Genomic DNA, 14947 nt, shown 5'->3' on the forward strand with positions numbered 1-14947 from the left:
TCGTCATTGAATTTCGTTATCTTTTTTGTTTGTTACAGTTGCTTGGAGTAGCCTTCCTTGGAATTGGACTGTGGGCATGGAGTGAAAAGGTAAATCTATCTCTGTTATGTTTTTTGCCATTGGAATTGATTGAATTGTTAGGGGAGATTTTTACCTAGAGGCTTTCAAAATCATTTACACAGGAAGGTCTGACTTGAGGTACAGCTTCTCTTGCATTTCTACTGTTTCTTTGCCATTTGCTAGACTACAAACCCCCCCTCATTACTTTGCATTGCAGAATTAAGTCACCCCAAAGGAATAGAACCAGACAAGGTAAAAACGGAAGATAGGACACAGATAACAATCGCCAGTGGAGCTACTCGTTCTTATCTTCCAAGAGTTTTATTTCCCACATTTCACTGACTCCCAGAGGAGTGTGTGAAATATGTAATTACATTTTTTCATTTTTTTAAGTATCAGAAGGATTTGCCTGATATTTTAAATATTGTTGTTTTTAGCTTTGTCTTCAATCAGACTGAAGTTAAGCATCTTAGCAATACAATATCTATTAACTATTATCTCCCACTGGCTTTTCACTTTGCTTTACTGCATTCACTTGGATGGACGAGTAGCCTGTGTGTATCCGTAGAAACGTTACGGATGTAAACATGATTCCCTAAAAGGGAAGACAATCAACAAGTATACTTTTGGGATATGCCTGCCACAGGTCAGGTATTTCGTGAGCATTTTATGTCAGAGCTGCCGATAGACCTCTCTGGGGAGTGATGCCCTCGGTCCTGCCTACCGAGCGATTAAGTAGTCACTCAGTGGACACCGTGTTCTCTTTGGCATCGAACCCATGAATGCGAGTGATGTGACCTTGCAAGGTTTGTTGGTTGTCCTCTTTCAGGGAACCAGGGTTACATCCGTAACCTATCATTCCCTTTCAATTTGAAGATGAACAACAACTATATGTCACGAGGAATTGTGAGAGGACAGCAGGTGGACATCTCGCTACCACCAACTAGTCTTTGTGGTGTGAGCATGCAACCTCAAGGACCCTTGTGCCTAATGAAAGTATAGACGGATCTACCACTTTGACTCGACAGAACCTGGTGAATGTATGCGGAGTAGCCCAGCTAGCTGCAGGTCAAATATAAGTCAATGACGTAGCCACTTCTCTGGTAGAGTGCGCGGCCGGCATCAGTATATGCAGTCGAAACTGCATATACTAAACTGTGTCCACAATCCATTGGGACAGTCGCTGCTTCAAGAGCACTTGACCCAGGGTCCTTTCACCATGACGGATGAAGAGCTGGTTAGACTGATGCAGCGCTGTCATCCTATCCATATAACATCTCAATGCCCAAACCAGGCAGAGGGCATTCAATCTCCGATCCTCCTCTGAAGAAAAAGGAGGGGGTGGAAAGCCTCTAGTTCCACTGATTGATTCAAGTGGAAAGCCATAACCATCTAAAGCGGGGTTTGTGTGTAAGGACACCCTGTTTCCATCATCCCAAACACGCATACAGGAGCTGTGCACTGACACTGCCTGTAGCTCACTAACCTGCTTAGTGGAGGTGATGGCTAACAATAGGCTGTCTTCGTAGAGAGATATTTCAAATCTGTGGAATGTATAAGTGCAAATGGGGCCTTAGTGAGAGCCTCCAGTACCACATCTATTCCATTCGGGGAGGACATCTTTTCTAGGGGGTCATAACCTCCGTGCGCCGTTTAGAAAACAGATTGTTAGTGTATGAGCGCCCAGGGACACTGAGTCAATGGGGACATGGCATGCAGATATTGCTGCTAGGTATACTTTCAGCATAGAGGGGGATCTACCCTCCTGTAGCATGTCTTACAGAAATTGTAAGACTATTGCTATAGGGAAATAAATGGGGTCATGACCTCTGGCTATACACCAATTATGGAAATACCTCCACTTATAGGCATACAACGACCTTGTTGAGGGTGAACTAGCATTCTGCAGTGTACTGACAACTGTCTGAGAGCCTTAAGGTGGACAGACTGTCCTGTTCAGAGAACAGACCCACAAACTTTCTCTAGGAAGGCCAGGAGCAACTATATTGGCGGGAATGCATATAAGAGCGTCCTGGGCCACTCGTGGGCTAGGGCATCGATGCTTAGTAGACCGGCGCAGCGGTGGAGGGAGAACCATACGGGGCGGTGAGCTATGTCTTCTGAAGGCGCTGAAGCACAGAGGCACGAGGCTCTGTGGCATCAGGGGCACCGAGGTACAGCGGGCACCGAGGTTCTGAGGCACTGAGACACCTAGGGTGCCGAACACCAGTGATGTAAGCACTAAGGTTACTGGACTGAGTGTCTAGTCTGGACTGCGTGCAGTCACACAGCAGAGGCACCGCACATTTTGCACTGGTGTGAAGCATTGCCTACAGACAGTATACAGAAAAAAGAAAGAAAGAGAGAGCTTTTATTTATTTATTTTTTTAAAGACCCAGTGCACCAAGGTTGGTGGTCAATGTATGTGAGTCTACTTTACAGTGGGCTGAATCAGACCCAGTGGAGGAAGCACTCACACACAGCAGAAGCTGAAGGGTAGGGTTTTTTTTTAGGCTGCACAAGTCAGCACTTGGTCCCAGTGGAGGAATATGCCTCTCTTTTCTCTTTTATTATATATATATATAATATAATATATTTAGCTGCAAAAGCAGTGGAAAAACACAGACAGCAGATACTGTAGGTTAGAAAAAAGCAGATTACAGTCACCAAGCGATGTAGGCATTTTTTTAACATTTTTATTTTTTAAACAGAGTGCAGTTGTGCATTTCAGGCTCAGTCCTCAAAAGCTGAGTTTCTGATTCTGGGGAAGTGGCAAGCCGACTTCTACCAATAAATTGCAGGGGAAATAACAGAAAACTTGAAGTGAGAGCTCTTTTACAAAGAAACAATCACACAACTGGAGATACCTTACCTACAGGGTTTGTGAGAAGCAAAAGAGAATGGCAGCTCTGACATAAAATGCTCAGTGAATACATGACCTGTGGCAGACATATCCCAAAAATATAGCTGTTGGTCAAACAAGTGTTTCAGTTAAATTGCCATTCACTGTACTTTCTTGCTGCAGTGGATGATGACATTTCTAGACTGAGCATGCCTCGCTAATGCTCAATTTGAGTTTAATTGCACTAGATAAAGCGGCAGTGGAGGGCAATTGTCAATAAAATACTTTTGTAAACAATTTGTGGTCTGCACAGTAATATGTTGCAGAATTGTTTTCATGTGTGTTCTATTATGTTGAAACAGACTTCTGTTTAAACCCTGTATGGAATTGAACATGGTTTTGCTGCCTACTCTTTTTTTAATGCCGTCTTTGTGATTCGTGAAGTAGATTCATGAAATCGGTATGCAAGAAGTGTATTATACATTAAACACTAAAGGAAAACATCTTTAAGTATAAGCATATGTCCTAACCACATGGTATTGGGAAGAACTGCATATTCAATGTATCAAATGTAGTCATAACCCTTAATACAAACTTATCTCTAGCATACCCAAGCAACATCACATACTTCCTCAATGTGTTTTATTGCCATTGCACCTAATAGAGTAAGTTTACGCATTGATGCATCAAATGTTTTAGAACAGAAAATGTTTTTTTAAATGACAATATGACAATCAATTATTTACAGTACAGTATATCAAACAGACGCAACATGTTCACACAAAGTTTTCTTTGGTAGCAGACGTGTCAGGATGTTTAATCAAGGATCACCTGAGCCTCAGCCCATTTCTGTTTATTGCCAGATGTCTTCAATGATCCTTTTCTTTTCGATGCAGTATGATCATAATTGAACTTTAAAGTGCAGTCTGAGGCAAACAGTGAAGCCAGAAGTAGCCCTGTGCCAGGATAGCGTCCCAGCCCAAGCTGTTACTGGCTGAGACTCGGAGGCAGGGAAGCTGCAGTTTTCGCACTAATGAGCACATTTATTACACAAATAAAAGAAACGGGAACAAACAAACAGCGGCAGGAGGGCCAGAATAAAAGATTTAAACAAAACAATACAATACAGTACAATATAGGTTGAGCCTTTGTCTTCACAATGTCGTTTAAAGAATCACCAAATTGGGGAGAAAAGGAGAAAAAATAATTGGCGATTCCAAATTAAAAAAAAAAAAAAGAAAATTGAGAGCTTGTTGGAATGAAAACCAGTAGACCCTGTGGCCCTCGAGGACTGGAGTTTTAAGGGAAAGTTTTAATTTTTTTAATACTGTCTGTTATGATTTTTATGTCTTCTAAGTACTTTTAGTCAACAAGAGGACCACTAAAAGTCAGCTTAAATATACTGAAATACTTTTGACTGAATGGGACTTAGTGATTTATAATGTATGTTATATTAGGCTCTACAGAATGTTATTAACAGATTGCTGACCTCCAAATATTTGGTTCACCTCCCAAACATTAGTCCAACACAGGTCCAGTTAAAAGAGGGAAGCTTGGGGTTCTATTAACTGGTTTCAACAGAGTAGCAGTGATCAAGCAGAAACCAGGAATCAGTCCACATGTTTCTGTTAAAATCCAACAAATGTAAATTTAGAAAAATGTGTACTGAAAATCTGACATTGCACTATATTTATACGAAGGTTAAGAAAAGCTGACTGCTCAGCCTTTAACCAAGGCCATCTGGTTTACAGAATGCATCTAGAATAAAGTGAGCACATAAGTGATTTGTCCCCTGATACACAACATAATGCAATGTGGAAATCTGCAATTTCAGCCAAGATACACTAAGGCAGCACGGGAGATGAGTTGTTGTTTTGGAAATCCTTGACCCAAGCTTGACTAATAGACATTAATAAAACCGTATGAATGTTGACCTAGATTCAGTAAGAACAGAGCTCCCATTACTTTAAAAGCATTCAAATAATGTACCAAAGTATGATCTGATTCACAGTGAATCTAATTACTAATATAACAAGCCCTGTGTGCTATTTTACTGTTATGTGAGTGAATGTTTAATTTGTAGCTTTCTGTAGTTTATACTGAATATAGGGCATTTTAAACAGTCTTTCTATCTTTTGTAAAAATACTTTTTTTTTAAATAAATATACTGTAGTATTTATTTCCTTTTATGAAATCAGAGATACAACCCTTTTGGCATAAATCCATTCACCCATCTATTTAAATAGTTGGGAAATGATTAAAAAGGAAACATGAAAACTAACTACACAGTTAAAATCAGTTACAATATTAACTGGTCTATTACTGGGTCAAGTTCAATATTAACTGATATATATATATATATATATATATATATATATATATATATATATATATATATATATATATATATATATATATATATATATTAGTAATGTCATTGAAATGATTTCAATAAGTTTTTACCACAATTTAGAATTTGGGCAATTGTGTTACGTGTTATCTCCTGGTTTGTACAGCTGCACGGTTCGGAGTGAAACATGTCCCTGCCAAGCCATCATTTGTCACACTGCGGATCCACGGTGTGTGAAGTCATCGACCTATAGTGAGGTGGAACGTCTGGATCTGAAAGGGCTCCACTGGGATAGACTGCAGGGTTACGCACCCTATCAGCCACAGGTGTCGCTGGTGCGTGGTGAACCGTGGATTGCCCTGCTGACTTAAGCCCTCCCTACCCGGGCGGTGCTCAGCCAATTGTGCGCCGCCCCCTGGGAACTCCTGGCCACGGTCGGCAATGACATAGCCTTGATTCAGACCTGCGATCTCCAGGCTATAGGGCGCATCCTGCACTCCACGTAGAGCACCTTTACTGGATGCGCCACTCGGGAGCCCACAAATATTATTTTTAAGTTCATAGATTAGTCGTTTAGATTGTTTGTTAGCATTGTTCATGTTTTAAATTTTACTTTAAGTTTGAATATATGTAGTTAGTTGTAGCACCACCACACAAATTGTTTCCAGTTAGCCTAATGCTGTCTTGTCCCCAGACAGTTTCAAGGAAATAGTGGTACACAGTAACAATGATTATATTAAGCATCACAACATGGCGCATATATAAATCTCAGAGTTCCTGTAAAAAAAAAAAAAGGTTGGACTGTAAACTGATTAAACTGATCCACGACCACTGAAAGGATGTTAGCTCCCTGGAGCACTATTTGTACTGGAGAAACTGAAAACTCGACTGGTACTTTCCGATATTAATCACTTACTGAAATTTTAGCTTTTAATTACAGTAATATATATATATATATATATATATATATATATATATATATATATATATATATATATATATATACACACACACACACACACACACACACACACATACACAGAGTGCCTTGCAAAAGTATTCAGACCCCTGACCAATTCTCTCATATTATTGAATTACAAATGGTACATTGAAATTTCGTTCTGTTCAATATTTTATTTTAAAACACTTAAACTCAAAATCAATTATTGTAAGGTGACATTGGTTTTATGCTGGGAAATATTTTTAAGAAAAATAAAAAACTGAAATTTCAATGTACCAGCAACATATAAATAAGTAAGATACGATACCTGGCAGTTACAGTTATACACTGCAGCGTAGAAGCATCACAGGGAGCTGTACAAACCAGAAGAATGTCTACAATTCGTATTCAGCAAAAGCCTGATACACAAGTTTACTTGGAACCCTGAAAGCCCTGCACTCCAAATAGCCATGGTAAGAAAAATCCAGAGATTTGGAATAAGATTCCGTGTCGGATATCAAAAGAAAACAACCCTAATGATGTGCAAAACCAGCGACAGTGACTGTAATGTTAAATCTGAATCTCCTGCACACCCCTGTACTGTACATGTGTCCAGTCTTTGATTATCCTGTTTCTCCCACCTCTGTGCAGGGTGTGCTGTCTAACATCTCCTCCATCACGGACATGGGCGGCTTTGACCCCGTATGGCTCTTTATCGTGGTCGGGGGGGTGATGTTCATCCTGGGCTTTGCCGGCTGCATCGGGGCCCTGAGAGAAAACACATTTCTTCTCAAGTTTGTAAGTCAGCAATGCTGTGATGCTAACCATCTGTCTGGACCTTCAAGTTAAACAAGGACAAATGCACCCAATAAAATTGCTGAACAAGAAATAAGTACTACAGAAATACTAAAACAAATGTATGTACAGGTAGGCAGGGTTGATCTTGCTGATAGCCCGGAGAATACCTTTCTGACCTCAAGTCACTTCTAAGCGAAAGCTGCAGTGTTCTGCTGTGCCTGATATGTGGAGGACCGTTGTTCAGCCTTGCTGATGCCCATTTAGACTGTTTGGTTGGGCTAACAAAGGCAATATCTTGAGAACACTTCACACATATTTCATGAACATTGTCATTGATTTTCTTTTTTAAGATACCTATTTTTTTCTGAATAATGTGAATATACATCATGATGTAATTTGCAGCTAACAAAATAATTTCATAAGTTCTCTACACCATGCACATCTGTTATCTGTATAGGTCTCAAAAGTGTAGTTTTGAAAATGTATTGTAGAACAAATTAAACAGGCTGGTACTACAACAGGTTAAAGAGATCTCATGTTGAATCCCTTGCTTTCAGTTAGTATTGCACTTTCATGGTCATTTCACCTAGAGACTAAAGTTTTCCCAACCCTTTCTGCTCCTTCTCTTGTTAGAACCACCTGTTTCCTCAAGGCCTGACACATGTTTCAGCCAGTAATATACTTGACCCAAATTCACAACTAAGGTGAAATGGCCCAGGAAGTGAAGCAATAAGAGGTTTCCTGGAAGGGAAATTAAAACATACATTACAAAATGCTTATCAGGGAAGGTTTGAAACACAAAGATGTGGATGCAGTAGACTTACACTAAATCGTGGGTAATGTTAGTGTGTAAGAATGCTGTTGAACTGTTTATTTTAGAGCGTCCTTCCAAATACATGTCGCCAGATTTGGTACATACAAACTTGAGTTAAGTTTGATACATTTCACCTGCTTTCCACAAAGAATGACACTTCTATCAAATATAAACCAATGAACATAACTGCCAAACAAGCACCGCATTCCTGTGAATGTCGAAAGTAGAAATGTGTAGCAAAGTTTAACATGTTTGCACAGATAATCATGAATGTACTCAAATAAAAGGGGGTAGTGTCTCGTTTTCATTTTGGCAACAGCAGTGTGTAGTGCAAGTCTTATGTTTTTGCTTGGTCCGGTTAGCTGGCAAAAACCAAAAGATTGCTCAGTCTCTCATCCCCAGTGTTCAAATTCATTGATTTTCATGTATAACATTTCTGTAATCGTTTCTGTCCATATAAATGCATATTTAAGCACTGTAACAGTAATTATAACACTACATTTCAAACAGAATGCAGCTAGTACGGCAGTGTTCCACCTTAAATAACTGCTGATCCACTGTGAAAAAGAAAACGATGATTCAATAGAGCAAATATGCATTTTGGTGCAATTCTAAATCTAGTGCAATGTGGCGCCATGCTTTTTATGTGTTTAAATTATATTCTGTGAGACCTGCAATACCGAATGCTTTTTTTTTTTTTAAGAAAACTGGAATTTATAGAAATGACAAGAATCTGAAATCGAAATAGGGTCACAGCACAGCCCTACAAATAAGCCCAAATCTCGTTTTGAAATCTGGTGCCTTTTCTTTAAAGCATGTATAAATAATTTTGCCTGGGCATAAGCAATATTAATAGTTTCTTCTGCAAGTGAATCCCTCCTTGTTGTCTCGCTGTGTTTAATTTCTTCCGTTTTCCACCTGCTGTGGCAAATGTATCCAACTTTTCCCTTTGATTCATCATGATATCAATAATATATTGTTATTAAAAATTATAGAATGCAATGTACTTCTGTGAACTATCAATTAAAAATTAATGAATCCACCAATACCTTGAGACTCTGAGCACGAGCAATCACATAGCAACCATCACCGACTTCATTCCATATCCACTTTAGATTAGAAAAGAGTGATGTCTGAAAAATGTGTTTTATTTATTTGTGACGAAAACTTCGACCATCTAATATGTGATTATAAAAAGTGGAAGACATATTGCCATATAGGTCATCTGCTGGGGGGCAAACCAGGTTCAGGGGGGTGGTCAAGGGCTTCTGGCCCTTATAAAAAAAAATAAAATGTACGTCGGTAATTTTAAGAACAAAACTAAAACAAAAGGCTTTAGGTCTCCAGAGCAGTTGCTTTGATTAAATTCAAGCAACAGAGAACAAAGCTAGTGTCCAACCAATAGAGAAGGTTGTTTTCCCTTTAGATGAGCTTTCTCTTAGAAGATCCAGGAAAGGAATAAATTATTGAAGCTGGCACATACGCTGGAGATGCGAATTTGTTAATTATGTATTTGTTATTTTATTAATGTTTTGCTGAGGTAAATGTTGTTGCTGGGCTGCACAGTGATTTATCAGGCTGTCTCTCAGAACAGGGAGCTGTGAAGAATTTGGCTCCCTGCACTAGTACAGAGAGTTCACAGTCTGTTCAACGCCATTGAGCTATGGACGAGTCTGCAGTGACAGGGTTGAACCTGAGGAAAATGAATCATGGATTTAAAAAAAAACAAAAAACAACTGGCTGTGTTGATTCAGGAAAGGGGCCGAAAGACCAAGCATGTGTGTAATGTGAATGCGTGCAATGCCAAACGTTTGGAGGTACACCAAAGCAAAGCAGGCAGCTTGGAAATTGATGGAGAGAGCCATGGAGAAGGGCTGTGTTGGGAACTATAGATAATGCTGTACCATGCTGTTCAAAAAATCCTGGGGTTTGTTTGTTTTAGGCCATAAAAGAATAAAGGACTGGACTGTGACTGTGGAGATGTGAGGATTCATATCCAGAAAGACTTGTTATGTAGCTGACTTATGTGTGCATGAATATATGTATTTGAATCCACTCCCATATTAAGGGCCTGTGTGATAGAATAGCAGTATAGAAAAACTACTAACTGGAGAAAGTCGTATTTATTGGGAGTTAAAACGTTATATAAGATAATCATGGTTTTTAGATGATAAGCACAAACTGAAAATGTCATTATCACCCAGCTCTACCCAGGTTTATACAGGCTTATGTGCTGATGAAGTTTATCTTCTTCACTTTGCAGTTCTCTGTTTTCTTGGGGATTATTTTCTTCCTGGAGCTGACAGCAGGGGTCCTGGCTTTTGTGTTCAAAGACTGGATTAAAGATCAACTCAATTTCTTCATAAACAACAACATCAGGGCGTACCGTGATGATATTGACCTGCAGAACCTCATTGATTTCACCCAGGAATACGTAAGGAGGCTGTGTAGATGATGACTAATCAAATGATATGCTTTAAGCTGGCAGGAGAATGTAATTGCTGTTTTTCTACCCAGCACCCTGACTGTTGCTCAGAAAGGTGCTCTGAATGAATAATCAGTGTGTACGTGCAGAGCTGTGGCTCCTCACTGAGAGCTCAACGTATGGAATGAAAGAAAATTCAAATAAAAGTAGATAACGTTATGGGATTGGGCCTTATCCACAAAGCTGTAAAACTATTAGTGTCCTGTGGTGTATTTTCCCCCAGCTGGTGAGGCATATGTTTGTACATAAACAAACATATCACACTAGAGCTTTACTTTTAGAGTGCTGAATTTATGTTGAAACATAAATATTGAACTAATAATACTAAGGAATTAATATTGAACGCAATTGAAGTAATACTAATACTAAGGAATTTATATTGAACGTTCTTTTGCACATTATTGAAATTATCAGAAACTGTATGTCACTCTCATTTTACTAACATACTTGTTTTTTTTTAATCGCACAGTATACAGGTAGTGGATAAAAAAAAATGGAAACACCTGGGTAAATGAGGGACACCAAGTATATTGAAAGCACGGGCTTCCACACAGGTGTGGCTCATACGTTAATTTAGCAAATAACATCCCAGCATGCTTAGGGTCCTGTATAAAAATGCTGGACAGCCTGGTTCCCTATAATTATAATTATGGCTATCATGGCTGCAAGAGGAGACCTCAGTGACCTCAGAGCATGTGTGGTCGCCCAATGGTTTGATGAGCATGACACTGATGTTATCCATATGTCATGGCCTTCTCAGTCACCAGATCTGAACCCAATCAAGCATTTATGGGATATTCTGGGACAACGTGAGACAGCTTTTTCCACCTCCATCAACCAGGCGTGAGATGATTGACTTTCTCTTGGAAGAATAGTGCCGCATCCGTCGTGCAGAATTCCAGAGACTGGTAGACTCTATGCCACGGAGCATACAGGCCATTACTGGCCACACATGGTGGCCCAGCGCCCTATTAATTGACTTTACATTGGTGTTTCCATTTTTTTGTCCACTACCTGTAGCTTTGATGGTTATTTTGTATACAATCTGGCTACCGGTAACTAATAATAAGCTAAATTCTTTATTGGTTCATATTAGTTAAAATCCTTTTGTGACAATACTGTACATTGTTTTACATGGGCTATTACTGTTTTTTCAATTATCAATAGTTCAAAGAGCAATGCAATCCCACAAGGTGATATAAATGTATTTAGAAAGACCAATGAGAGCCTAAGCTTATGATGTGGAGCATTGAACTAGCCATTTTCTATGCATCTGTCTCCCAAATTACCTTATAATGTACCTTAATCTACTGTATAATGCCTCATGGTGCTGGTGCTGTAGTAAAACATGACTGACTCAAATTTTAAAAAAAACAGTACACATAGCCTGCCAGCTTGGTTGCATTTGTCAGTCCTTTTATTTCATTCTCTCCATTGTACAGTGGGAGTGCTGTGGTGCATTTGGAGCTGATGACTGGAATCTGAACATTTACTTCAACTGCACAGATACCAATGCCAGCCGAGAGCGATGCGGCGTGCCATTCTCCTGCTGCACCAACGACCCTGCAGTAAGATGGCCTTGTCAGTGTTATATTAGCATGCTGCAACGTGCTTTTCACCGATAAAGCACTCAATGTTGTAGTTGCTTTTCAGTTATAAGCAGATTCTTAATCCTGTAAAAAAAAAAAAAAAGAAGCTTTGTATGTAAGCTATCTTTAAAAAAAGGACTTGCATTTCTAAATGCGGGTTCTACAACTCTTGAATGAGTTTGTTTTTATACAATGTTGAAGCGACACAACCTCTACAAGGCAAAGAAGCCACAAAACACCCTTTGTGCTGCACCTTTGGCCGACATTGTGAATTTTTGTTTTAATACCAACATTTATACCATCTTAGCTGAGGCAGCGCACAGAATTTCGATTGAATTAGTCTCCATATTTCCAAGTACTGTCCCCATTCTTGTTGGAAGTAGTAAATAAAGAGACATTTTTGGACGTCTTTCTTTGCAATCCTCTGGTCTATTTATCTCAATAGCTATTTGTTATGAAATTATGAACCAAGTAAACCACTGACCAGGTCTAAAGTTGTCACTGATTTACCTGCCATGTCATATTGTCTTAGTTCTGTATTATTTGCTCTGTTTTCCGGCCCATTTGGTCAGAATACGAATAAAATCATTTTAATAGGAGGATACAGTACACAGTGGTGTTTGTTATGAAATTTTGACCAGTAGCACCAAAACCATTACAAAGCCTTTAGAACAGTAAGTACAGTATGTGCTACAGTATGGTTTACATAATATGGAATAAAAGCGTCAACATTTTAAGGAGAAATAAACTTCAACCATATTTAACAACCGTAATTTGAAAAATAACACACATATTTCAGTCAAATATTATTTTAAATGTGATGCTGTTTTAAATGTACATTTCAATACTAAATGATTTCTCTTTCTCTAGGAGGATGTAATAAACACCCAATGTGGCTATGATGTAAGGGCAAAAGCGGTAAGTCTACAACCAAAAGTGTTGTTATTTTTCTTTTCAACAGAAGAAGCTTATCTAAATCACTTGTCATTCAGATCCTGTGCAGCACAGCAGCTCTCCTACTAGCTAAGCCCTAGCACTAGGCACTGATGGATTATTCTAAAGCAGTAGGCAGCAGTTTTATGCACAGTTCTTAGCAGAGTGTGTATAATATGTAGAAAACAAGTTATTGAAACTGGCAACTAAAATTAAACTGTTAGTAATTTATTTGATGGATACTTTGCATGTTCAGAAGTATTGTAATAAATACAGTAGCAGGAGGGTATCACACACTTTTCCTGTTAGGCCAGATTTGCTCCCAGAAACGACTTCACGTGAAATAGCTGTTATATTTACAAAGGACACATTTCTGACTATCATAAACTCCACAAGCACATCTGACCCTACAACCTTTAGTAAATGTCTCTGCGTTTAACAGCCATACCAAATGGGTTTGCTTACATAAATGTTTTGCCGAGGTCAAGCACAGACAGACTTGATGTATGGGGGTTATTTTTAACAATTCTCCGACTGTCTGCTGCTGTTTCACTGAGATGCTTCCCCATTGAAATTTACACTTGCAGTATGTGAGTGGGAAGTGAATCGTCTAATAGGGACCTTCAACTGCTATCAACCACCATGTTAAGTGACAGAGAAAACAGTACTGCATGTCTAACAATAAAACTAAGGCCTGTTTTATTTCACAGTCTAATGGATATGCAATATGAAAATAAATGTAATTCCGGCATAAAAGGGAAATAAACAGATGTACAGTATTTACACAAACTGTGATAGTAACATAGATTTTTCATACAGAATTAATTAGGTTATGCATTATCAGCACAGCACAATGGAAAATTGGGCCAAATACATGGTAAGAAAAATAATAAATGTTGCCATATGTTAAAGGCTTGCATTGTACTGTTAGAACTACTAAAGACAAAAGTGAGTTACTACATCTAGTAAAAAAAGGTTTTAACTAATATATATTCTTGCTTTTTCCCCTTTTATATTACTGTGTGTGTGTGAAGGAATCTGAACAACAAAACTTTATCTACATTAAGGGCTGTGTACCACAGTTTGAGAAGTGGCTGCAAGACAATTTAACAGTAGTAGCAGGGATCTTTATTGGAGTTGCATTATTACAGGTAAGAGGGATTTGCTCATTTAGAGCATGTTACATTGTTTTGTAACAGTTTTTCCTTTTAGCATGCGCAACAGACTTTAACATAAGCTGGACCACATTCCCTAAGCAGCCAAATAAATGATTCACTGTTCAATCAGAAGCCCTGGTGTGCGCCAGTGCTAGTGTGTTTGATGAGGTGGTGTCAAGCAGAAATGATAAAGCGGTAAATAGAAAAGATTTACCCAGCTTGCTTATATTGACAAAATATCTCTTTTGTTCCTTTTTTAAAAGGATTTATTTAAGCAGTAATGCTTAAGGGAGTTGTGTTGGAGTCGGTAAGTGGATCTTACACTCCTGAAATAAACTGTGATACCAGAGACCATTCTTTTTCTTCATTTTCAATAAACAGGGAAGCAGGTGTCCAAGCATTTTTTCAGTCACTATAATCACTATAATACCAATCTGTTTTTTGGTTTTGTTCAATTCTTCTGTATTGTACAGTCGGTTTACCTGTTTTTACTTTTCAAACTAGAAGCTGTACCAGTTACAGACATCATGTGGGTACATTATTTTCAGGATTGCATTTTAAAAGTATTTAACGTACAATGTTATTGTGTTAATGTTATCGTAGTGAATTAATCTACATACTAAAGTTGTACACTACACATTGTCATGTTTAACGTGTCAAAACAGTTATGTGTGACAACAAAACCACAGTTCAGTGTGTTCACAAGCAGTTACGAGCATGTTATGCCTCACGCTTTCATGATAGGAACACCTGTAATATGTAAATCCTAGGTGGGGAATATGTGTGTTACTAACTTAGCAGCAAATAGAAGGAGGGGTGGTTTCAACAACATTTAAACAACCAATTTGCCTCTGGATTATCACAAGAAGGGCCTAGATTCAAAGAGCTTTATGTTGGGAAGGTGGCTTGGAACTGGTGCATAAAACACCTTAAGTATTAGTTTAGATGTAAGACTTAAGGATACTTTTCCCCTTATCTA

At 38.7% G+C, this 14947-nt stretch overlaps 1 protein-coding gene across 2 annotated transcripts in view; it reads left to right on the forward strand.

Annotated features, from left to right (window-relative positions):
• LOC121322386 (tetraspanin-5) overlaps window positions 1–14947 on the forward strand; it is a 46151-nt gene that overhangs the window by 22826 nt on the left and 8378 nt on the right. For both annotated transcript variants that reach the window (XR_005951032.1, XM_041262276.1), the window contains exons 2-7: window positions 39–89; window positions 6844–6990; window positions 10068–10238; window positions 11732–11857; window positions 12749–12796; window positions 13846–13962. Coding sequence is in view for 1 of the 2 variants with exons in the window: in XM_041262276.1 (XP_041118210.1) it covers window positions 39–89; window positions 6844–6990; window positions 10068–10238; window positions 11732–11857; window positions 12749–12796; window positions 13846–13962 (660 nt within the window). In the remaining variant the exon portion in view is untranslated. The remainder of the gene's footprint in view (window positions 1–38; window positions 90–6843; window positions 6991–10067; window positions 10239–11731; window positions 11858–12748; window positions 12797–13845; window positions 13963–14947) is intronic.

Source organism: Polyodon spathula, chromosome 1, assembly GCF_017654505.1.
Source record: "Polyodon spathula isolate WHYD16114869_AA chromosome 1, ASM1765450v1, whole genome shotgun sequence".
Lineage (NCBI taxonomy): Eukaryota > Metazoa > Chordata > Actinopteri > Acipenseriformes > Polyodontidae > Polyodon > Polyodon spathula.